The sequence below is a fragment of the Diaporthe batatas genome (genome assembly GCF_019321695.1).
Source record: "Diaporthe batatas strain CRI 302-4 chromosome Unknown Contig00012, whole genome shotgun sequence".
NCBI lineage: Eukaryota > Fungi > Ascomycota > Sordariomycetes > Diaporthales > Diaporthaceae > Diaporthe > Diaporthe batatas.
In genome coordinates this window covers 78,178-87,814 of record NW_025408559.1, presented here as the reverse complement: position 1 = coordinate 87,814, position 9,637 = coordinate 78,178, and the positions used below count along the sequence as shown (strand labels likewise).

The 9,637-nt window shown below is 57.5% G+C and overlaps 3 protein-coding genes across 3 annotated transcripts; 1 reads left to right on the top strand and 2 right to left on the bottom strand.

The window, feature by feature from the left end:
• Positions 1-309: 309 nt before the first annotated feature.
• On the bottom strand, positions 310-2,947 carry KVR01_009881 (TFIIH/NER complex subunit TFB1). Its single transcript, XM_044789022.1, has 2 exons — positions 2,520-2,947; positions 310-2,451 (listed from the first exon to the last, which is right to left on the bottom strand). Exons 1-2 carry the CDS (start codon positions 2,659-2,661, stop codon positions 668-670), a joined length of 1,926 nt encoding a protein of 641 aa, XP_044641129.1. The 5' UTR covers positions 2,662-2,947; the 3' UTR covers positions 310-667.
• A 661-nt stretch (positions 2,948-3,608) lies between these two features.
• KVR01_009652 (alpha-ketoglutarate dehydrogenase KGD1) lies at positions 3,609-9,460 on the top strand. Its single transcript, XM_044783826.1, has 2 exons — positions 3,609-6,643; positions 6,696-9,460. The coding sequence occupies exons 1-2, from the start codon at positions 4,072-4,074 to the stop codon at positions 7,235-7,237; spliced, it is 3,114 nt and encodes a 1,037-aa protein (XP_044640900.1). The 5' UTR covers positions 3,609-4,071; the 3' UTR covers positions 7,238-9,460.
• On the bottom strand, positions 7,773-9,173 carry KVR01_009959 (uncharacterized protein; the record flags this gene model as incomplete). Its single annotated transcript, XM_044788232.1, has 1 exon — positions 7,773-9,173. One exon carries the CDS (start codon positions 9,171-9,173, stop codon positions 7,773-7,775), a length of 1,401 nt encoding a protein of 466 aa, XP_044641207.1.
• Positions 9,461-9,637: the final 177 nt, after the last annotated feature.

Genomic DNA, 9,637 nt, shown 5'->3' with positions numbered 1-9,637 from the left:
TCTCTGGGAGTATTCTCCGCGGAGGTTATTCCCAAATGGCTTTCAAGCGGAGGCTATTGTTCAATTGCCTACCAGGAAATTATATTATTGGAGGTTGTCCTGTAAGAGACTACACTGTTAGAGGTTATACTGTAGCATATGAAGAGATAATCCCATTGCAGGTTATCTCATAGTAGGTTATCCTGTTGGAGATCATCCTTTGGTAGGTGGGGCATACCCGTGGTGAGTGCCCACGAGTCGGTCTACTAGCACGAGTGCTGTGGTTACGTGGCGGACACGCGAGTGCTTACAAACGCTATTCTAGAGAAGTTTAGAGGCCAGAGATGTTTGTTAAATGATCTAGCATGCGTAAAAACGGCTACCTGCCCTTGTCTTGCGTCTTTTCCACGTCATGAACCCAGGCACATTCCAACCAACCGGTGTGCTCAACGCACGCGCATCCCATATGAAACGGCTCTGTCCTGGTGACCGACTGAGCAGGGGCGACTTCTCCTCTTTGACCTCTCCATTGGCATGATCATACAACATGGATACGATGGGCACGATCGCTCTGATGAGCCTCCCGCCGGCTTCGTTGATTGCATACTCGGGCCTTTGATCCTTCATCTCGCTCTTCCCGTACATTGTAATTCCAACGTTCAAGAACGCGGCTCTCTGGTCCGCACTTTTAGTCGTTCTCCGTAGATAAAGTGATGCCCTCCTGCTCCAGCGCTGCCTTATATAGGCCCTCCGCTTTCACCAGTGCTGCCATGGACGGGCCCAATAGCGTCATGACAGCAGCCCGACCACCACCTACCGAATCTGCCTTGAAGCGTTGCTTGATCCGCGTCTTCTGGTAGTGTTCCCTAATCTTCCTCCTCTCCTCCTCAATTAGCTTATTCCTGAGCTGCTCAGCTTCGTCCGCTATCGCTGTGATGCGTGTCATTGATCTCCTCAGCGAGTCCACATGGTATCCCAGCTCTTGAGCCCGGTCCGGGTCTCCCGACAAGAACGCGTTCCAAAATTGCTTGAGAAACTCGTTCGTGGTTGCATTTGTGAGCTTGCACTTGTCCTTGAGATCTTTTGGTATTCCCATGGGGGTGTTCTCGTCCGAACTGTGTCCGTACTGCTCCGCCCGGCTCTGGGCTAAGCCTGTGAGCACCTGCTTTTGTGCGGCCTTCCTTGCTGCCCGGGATCCCACGTGCGGCTTTTTGGGCGCATCCTCATCGCTGTCGCTACCGTCGTCAATGCCGATGCTGCCGTGCAGATCAACTCCGCCAGATGAGTCGCCCTGTAGCAGATCAATGTCTGACGAGACTTCACTTATGACCACGGAGGGAACCTGTTGCTGATAAACCTTGTCGTCGACAGAGCTGGACACGTTGTGCTCTGCAAAGAAACGGCCCTGTTCCTTGACGTTGAGAATGATCCTGTTCTCCTCGTTGTCCGCCCTCAGGTCGCGAAGCGCCAGCTCCCGCCACGTCGTATCCTCGGCAGCCGGTGCGTCCCCCGCGCCCCCATCCGTTGGGGCAACGTTGGAGAGGAGCTTCTCGCTGGTCGCGTTCAGGACCTGAATTATGGGTATATTCCTCTTGGGCTGCATCTCGATGTCCTTGCGGTTGCCGCTCTTGACGAAGCCTGTGTTCTCCTCATTGCCCTCGACATCAATGATGTGAGGGACGTGTGCTGCCAGGATCTTGTTCGCATAGGCGCTGCGGTCCTCGGAGGCATCATAGTGGTCAAAGACAGGGTCGCGCCTGTCCGTATCTGACACCCGCTCACCCTTGAGCTGCTTACAGAGCCTGGAAAGGAAGAACCTTGACCAGAACTCGCTATCGTTCAGCTTGGGGACGTTCTCATTATATGCCCTCTTGACGATAGGATGCTGGTTAAAAATCTGAAGGATCTCGGCCTGGTGAAGGTTGAGCTCGACCCTCTCCTGGCCCGTCTCGGCATCCTGGATGGTCTTGGTTTTGAAGGTGGGCAATATGTTGTATGAGCCTCGCTTCTGATTGACTTCGATGGCGAAGGCGCGGAGGAGGTTGGTACGGGTGGACCAGAACTGGTTGTTGAAGGCGGCGTCACCGATACTGTCCGGCTTGGTAGCCCTAGCATCCATGTAAGTCTTGTGCAGCTCGCCATCCTTCCTCAGCAAGGCCTGCTGCAGCTCAATGTCCAGTTTGAGGTGGTTGTCATCGAACAAGTAAGCAGCGGTTGCCTTGGGATCTGGAGCATTGACAGGCGTTCCGTTTGCCGGGGCTGGGGTTGTGGGCTTTGGCACTGAGGGATCAGCGTTGCGGACCTCAGTTATCAGCCTGGACAAGATGTCCTTGATTGCATTGGCTTCTGATCTGGGATCCTCCGGGGAGTTAAAGTGGAAGAGATAAGGCACCGGATCGCCCTCAGTATTGGGGTCCTTGACAAATATCTTGAGCATAACCTTGGGAGCACTGTCCGGGGTCTTTTGGAGATCTTCGGGTGGCCATGTCAGTCAGTGATTGTGCACACGGGGCCACTAGAGAAGGTTGACTGAGGCTTACTTGTGATGTTGAGGATGGGCAACAAAACGGTAGGGGTGCCGGTGCCGGGCAGTGGTGTCCAGGTGACAGAAGCCTGGTCGCCCGTGAGGGTGATGATACCGTCTTTCTTTTTGTAGCCCGCCTTGCATCTTGGGGCGGCCATCCTGAAGGGAAGCTGACGAAAAGGATAGACCGCCTGCGGCACAGGTGTTTTCTGTGCTGTGCTGTGCTGCGTGCGCTGCGTCACTCAAATGTGCTCGCCTCAGGGCGCGGAAGCAACTGCGTCTTCTGTGCAGCCCTCAACTACACAGGCTGGGTTCTTCGTGTCATCTGATGCACCCCGGTATGTGGGTAGCAGAAAGGCATGCAATACATAAGGACCAGGCCGTCACGAGCGACGAGTTGAGGCTTGTTGGATGCGCAGCCGAGACAGTTTTCGTAAACTCAACATCATCATCAGACGCGGTACATGAACGTCGTACCTGCGCTAATCACAATGAGTGTTTTGATGCTTGTACCCGGTAGATGAGGGTTCGGGTCACTACATGGCCCGCCTACCCCCTCCCCCCTCCCCCCCCCTTACCCCGGGGAGGCCTGGGGAGGAGTCCACGCACTCGGCAGCTCCGTGCCTCCCCCGTTCGGAGGCTCGGGCGCTCGGGGGCAAATGAGAACGCTGCGCTGGCCCTTGGCTGGGCCATTCCGCATTCAGCCGGTCAGGGCACCCACCTTGCCAGCTTGCGACCCGGGACGTCCTAAAATTGTGCCAGGAACACTTTTGGCCACAGTCTGTGTTGCCAACTTGCCAGGGGGGCAAGCAGGGGACGGGCCAGGTATTGCATGCTGAGCCATTTGTTTTCTCACGAAAAAAGGAGGAACCGGATGGAGGTCATTTGCAACGACAGTGGTGCTGGGGGCGTGGATCTGGCATCTGTAACAGCAAGCGTGTGAGCAGCCTCTCAGCCTCTCTGGCGGACAGGGAGCGCCGAGATGGGTGGACGGATGGATGCACAGTACTACAATGCACAGGCACACTTGACCGTCTGGTCTAAGTATAGTGGTCAGTGGTCACCTGGGAGAAAAACAACTCACCTGGACTCGTGGCCGGCTCCTGCGCAATCCATCCTCGCCCAGCCTGCCAGCTTCGTCCCTCGACACTACTACATCAACGGCAGCCGCAAGGGGGCCACTTTTCTTATTCACAGATTCACAGCTTCATCATACCTGTGTAGCCGCCTCTTGTCAACGGGCGTGACGGGAACATTCCGGCCCGGCTGAGTGCTGCTTCCTCGGGTACCGCACTGCGTCCTCATGCAGCAAGTCTGCGCTCTCACTACCGGTAGTGCCGTAGCAATAATAACCAATACCCAGCTGCTTGACTCCATTCGCAGCCCACCTTTCCCGCACCTACCTAGCTCCTGCAAGCTACCTACTCGCCATTTTCCCTGCCCCTTCCTGTCTCTTGTCTTTCCTGCCTCTTTTCTCCCCCTCCCCTCCCCTTCCCTCCTGATATTCTCCCACCATCCCCCCCCTCCTCCTCCAGTCCTTGAGGCATCCTGCCAGTCTGTCGCCCCTCATGCAGCGACTCTGTAGGGCAAGCAGCGCCGCGCTGCGTGCCACTCGCTCGCAATGTCTTTCTTCAAGACCCGCTTCCTCCCTCTGCGCCGCCCGCCGCCCTCTCGCCCTCTCGACCCAGAAGCGATACAAGAGCGCCCTCTTCAACGCCCCTGACCCCAACGACAACTTCCTTCAAGGCGAGAATGCGAATTACATCGACGAGATGTACGTGCAGTACAAGCAGGACCCCAAGAGCGTCCACGTCTCCTGGCAGGTCTACTTCAAGAACATCGAGAGCGGCAACATGCCCATTTCGCAGGCCTTTCAGCCGCCCCCAAACCTTGTCCCAAGCTCTTCCGCCGCCGTCACCGGCCTGGCTGCCGGTGCAGGCGTTGGCATCGGCGAGGGTTCCGACATCGACAACCACCTCAAGGTGCAACTGCTGGTGCGCGCCTACCAGGCAAGAGGCCACCACAAGGCGAGGATCGACCCCCTCGGCATCCGTCAGGAGCAGAAGGGCTTCGGCAACATCAAGCCCAAGGAGCTGGAGCTGGACTACTACCAGTTCACCGAGAAGGACCTCGAGACCGAGTACACCCTGGGGCCCGGCATCCTGCCCCGCTTCAAGAGGGACGGCCGCGAGAAGATGACCCTGCGCGAGATCATCGATGCTTGTGAGAGGATATACTGTGGCTCCTTTGGTGCCGAGTTCATTCACATCCCGGACAGGGAAAAGTGCGACTGGCTGAGGGAGCGTATTGAGGTCCCCAAGCCCTTCACCTACTCACACGACGAGAAGAGGCGCATCCTGGACCGGCTCATCTGGAGCTCAAGCTTTGAGTCTTTCCTGGCCACCAAGTACCCCAATGACAAGCGTTTCGGCCTCGAAGGCTGTGAGACCCTGGTCCCTGGAATGAAGGCCCTGATCGATCGCAGCGTCGACTACGGCGTGAAGGACATCATCATTGGAATGCCCCACCGTGGTCGTCTCAACGTGCTCAGTAACGTCGTTCGCAAGCCCAACGAGTCCATCTTCAGCGAGTTCGCCGGTACCTCGGCCGCCGAGGACGAGGGCTCTGGCGATGTCAAGTACCACCTGGGTATGAACTTCGAGAGGCCCACCCCGTCCGGCAAGCGCGTCCAGTTGTCTCTGGTTGCCAACCCGTCCCATCTGGAGGCCGAGGACCCTGTTGTTCTGGGCAAGGCCCGTGCCATTCAGCACTACAACAACGACGAGAAGACGCACCGCACTGCCATGGGCGTGCTTCTCCACGGTGACGCTGCCTTCGCCGCACAGGGTGTTGTCTACGAATGCCTCGGTTTCCAGTCCCTGCCTGCCTACTCGACTGGTGGCACTATTCACATTGTCGTCAATAACCAGATCGGCTTCACAACGGATCCTCGTTTCGCCCGCTCAACCGCCTACTGTACCGACATTGCCAAGGCTATCGACGCCCCCGTCTTCCACGTCAACGCTGATGACGTCGAGGCCGTCAACTTTGTCTCCCAGCTCGCTGCCGACTGGAGGGCTGAGTTCCAGTCGGATGTCGTCATTGATTTGGTCTGTTACCGCAAGCACGGTCACAACGAGACAGACCAGCCCTCTTTCACGCAGCCGCTTATGTATAAGAGAATCCAATCGCACGACCCACAAATCGACATTTACGTGGACAAGCTGCTCAAGGATGGTACGTTCACCAAGGAGGACATCGAAGAGCACAAGAAGTGGGTCTGGGGGATGCTTGAGGAGAGCTTCTCCAAGTCCAAGGACTACCAGCCCACGTCCAAAGAGTGGACCACATCCGCATGGAACGGTTTCAAGTCCCCCAAGGAACTGGCGACCGAGGTCCTGCCCCATCTCCCCACCGCCGTGAGGAAGGATACGCTGGAGCATATCGGCCAGATGATAGGTTCCGCCCCCGAGGGCTTCAACATCCACCGCAACCTGAAGCGAATCCTGTCTAACAGGACCAAGACCGTGCTTGAGGGCAAGAACATCGACTGGTCGACCGCCGAGGCCCTGGCGTTTGGATCGCTTGTCTCTGAAGGACACCATGTCCGTGTCGCCGGACAGGACGTGGAGCGCGGAACCTTCTCTCAGCGTCACGCAGTATTCCACGACCAGGAGAGCGAGGATACATACACCCCCCTGCAACACATCAGCAAGGACCAGGGCAAGTTCGTCATCTCAAATTCTTCTTTGAGTGAGTATGGCGCCATGGGCTTCGAGTACGGCTACTCGCTGTCTTCACCTAATGCTCTGGTGATGTGGGAGGCTCAGTTCGGCGATTTCGCGAACAACGCACAGTGCGTTATCGACCAGTTCATCGCATCTGGCGAGGTGAAGTGGATGCAGAGAACCGGCCTCGTCTTGTCCCTTCCCCACGGATACGATGGCCAGGGACCTGAGCACTCTTCCGGCCGCATCGAGCGGTACCTTCAACTCTGCAACGAGGACCCTCGCATCTTCCCCTCCGAGGACAAGTTGCAGCGCCAGCACCAAGATTGCAACATGCAAATTGCATACATGACAACACCTGCCAATCTGTTCCACGTTCTGCGACGTCAGATGAACAGGCAGTTCCGAAAGCGTAAGTCGGAAGCATACAGTCGCAGCCTGAGATTTCTGCTAACATTGCGCAGCCTTGATCATCTTCTTCTCCAAGTCCCTTCTCCGCCACCCGATAGCACGCTCCAACATCGAGGACTTCACCGGTGACTCCCAGTTCCAGTGGATCATCGAGGACCCAGCTCACGAGAGTGGCGACATCAAGGCTCGCGAGGAAATTGACCGTGTCGTGATCTGCAGTGGACAGGTGTACACGGCGTTGCACAAGTACCGCGCCGACAACGGCCTCAAGGATGTGGCCATCACGCGCATCGAACAGCTCAACCCATTCCCCTGGCAACAACTCAAGGAGAACCTGGACAGCTACCCCAACGCCAAGACCATTGTCTGGGCGCAGGAGGAACCACTGAACGCCGGCGCGTGGAGCTTCACGCAGCCGCGTATCGAGACGCTGCTGAACGAGACCCAGCACCATGATCACAAGCATGTTATGTACGCGGGCCGTAACCCAAGCGCGTCGGTCGCGACGGGCCTGAAAGCCAACCATGTCAAGGAGGAACAGGAGCTGCTTGAGGTTGCGTTTACGGTGACGCAGGACAAGCTGAAGGGTGAATAGACGGAGCTGTGCAAGGCACAAGATAAGGAACACATTGGGATCCATGAATGCCGACAGATAACCGGTAGTCAACATGTATACTGTGTTGGAGAAAGATGCCGGTGATGCCGGTCTAGGGAGGAAGCGTTTCCTTTGTAAAAGTAGTCCTTCCGGTGCTTCGCGGGTTGTAGGAATGACCATGGGACGGATCAATGCATATCTGCGCGTTTTGACTTGACCCAACTGCTTTCAGCTGTCTCAAGCAGGATCAATCCGGCAACGGCTGGGTGAAGGAGGCTCATTTCTAGCTCGTTAGTCTGGCCGCATGCAACGTGAACCATGCTGTCAAATGCTGTGGATCACAGAGCCAGCAGTCACGGAGTGTCCCTACGTCAGTCTCTCAAGGGCTAGGCCGCCGCGAATCATGGGGTAAACTCAAGGGCGTTCATTGTGCGCGCATCGGAGCTTTGCACGAATCTCTATATGGATTAGAAGCCAGTCGCACGCAGCCTTTTTACCTACCCCCCGGTTGGAACTTCTTGTAGATGCCATGATTCTAAGGGGCAGTCAGCTGCCATGGCTTGACCTCTCCGTTGTCACCTGTCGTGACAAGCATTTCATCCACGCCGCGGTTCTCGGCCCCAGAGTCAAACCTGCGGCACCAGGTGACATGATTAATCTCGTAAGGCCCATGGCCATTCTCCACTGTGGCCATTACGCGCCACCCCGTGGCCTCAGAGCTATGCGGGACGGCGGTTGCCTCGCCGTTTTCAGCATGTCCCAATGGTGCTGCCCCAAGCCTCGTGGGCTCGGAAGCGTCGCTGGAAGTGGCGGCATCTTCCCTGTAGACAGCAATAATTCCATCGCTTCCTGTGCTGGCAACGAGGCCAGAGACGGGGCTCCACGCGGCAGAATACACGTCCCTCCTGTGCACGGAAGGAAGAATGGCTGTGCATTTCCATTCCTCTCTTAGCGAGCGACGCATGGTGTTGGGGATGCCGCCCAAGCCGGGTCGGAACAGAGGGTTCCTCCCGTCGCCGCTCTCCTCCTCGTCTTGGTCGTCCTCTTCCAGGGTCCAGATGCGTATTGTCTTGTCCGCCGAGAAACTCATCAGGCGCGGGAACGCCTTTCTGTCCGGGCTGGCCTCCCATTGCACACCCCACACAGTGCCGTCATGGCCCTCCAGGACCGCCACGCATACCCACTCCCCGTCGCCGTCCTCCCGCCAGATCCGCACGGTGTTGTCATAACTGCTGCTCGCCAGCACGTCGGCGCCATATTTTCCCTTGGCGGTGCGGCCAGGCACGTCGGGGCACCAGGAGACAGACTTGACGTCGCCCTCGTGCTCGTTGAGGACGGCGACCGTCTCCCACTCGTCGTCGGCCTCGTTGGCGCCGACATCCTCCCATATCCACACAGTCTTGTCACGGCTACAGGTAGCCAAGTACTGGGCAGAGGGCGAGAATGCGACAGACTTGACCTCTGAGTCGTGGCCCTCGAGGACCAGGGAGAACTCCCAGTCGTCTTCGTCTTTATCGGAGGCAGTGGGATCTCTCTGTGGGGAGCGGCTGGCTGTGGTGGTGGTCACGTCAACCTCCAAACTGCCGGGGTGAGACGGGACAAGGTCGGCCGGCTGATCCACAGAGAGGTTGCCGCCGTCCCAGCGCCACAGGGCAGCGGTGGAGTCGAAGCTGGCGGTCACGAGGCAGAGCTTGTTTGGGGGCATGGCAGGCTTCCAGGCGGCGGAGCGGACGGAGCGGGCATGGCCGCCAGTCAGGATGCTGTGCGAGGTGAGGGAGGAGAGCGAGTAGATGGTGACGGCCTTGGAGTGGCAAGTCGCCAGAAGGGGCAGGGTAGGATGCGGGATCGAGGCCCAGGCGCGCTGGTAGAGCTCTGGACTCAGGGCCGGCATCGCCCTGAGCCTGGGCCCGTCCTCGCCGGAGCCTGGTGAAACCATCGAGAGCAGCGTCACGGTTCGTGTTGTCGGTAGCTTTTAATGTTTTCGGCTTTGGAACGGGGCGTGACGGGGCGTCGGGGAGCGGGTGCTCGTAGCCGACGCGGTGCAACTTCTGCCCCCCTCTCTTAGGCTGAGTAAAGGGGCGTGATTGCAAGATTCAATTCCTTTTCTCTTGTGCAGCAGCGGGGAAAACTATGCATCCATACAAGCCACCTGGAAAGAGGTGAGGTCGCGAGAAGCTGTTGCGGTAGCTGACAATTGTATGGACATCGCTGTAGTTGGCTGTTTGCTCTTTTTTTTTTTTCCCCCTCCTCTGCCTTCCCCTTCCATTCTCTTACCCCAATGCCATGACGCAGTAATCGGTTCTGTCGCGCAGCCATGCCTAGGCACCGTTGTGGAGGGGTCACCTAGGCGGTGCGTTATCGAGGGAAGATAAGGAGATAAGGCATAGGAACATTATACGA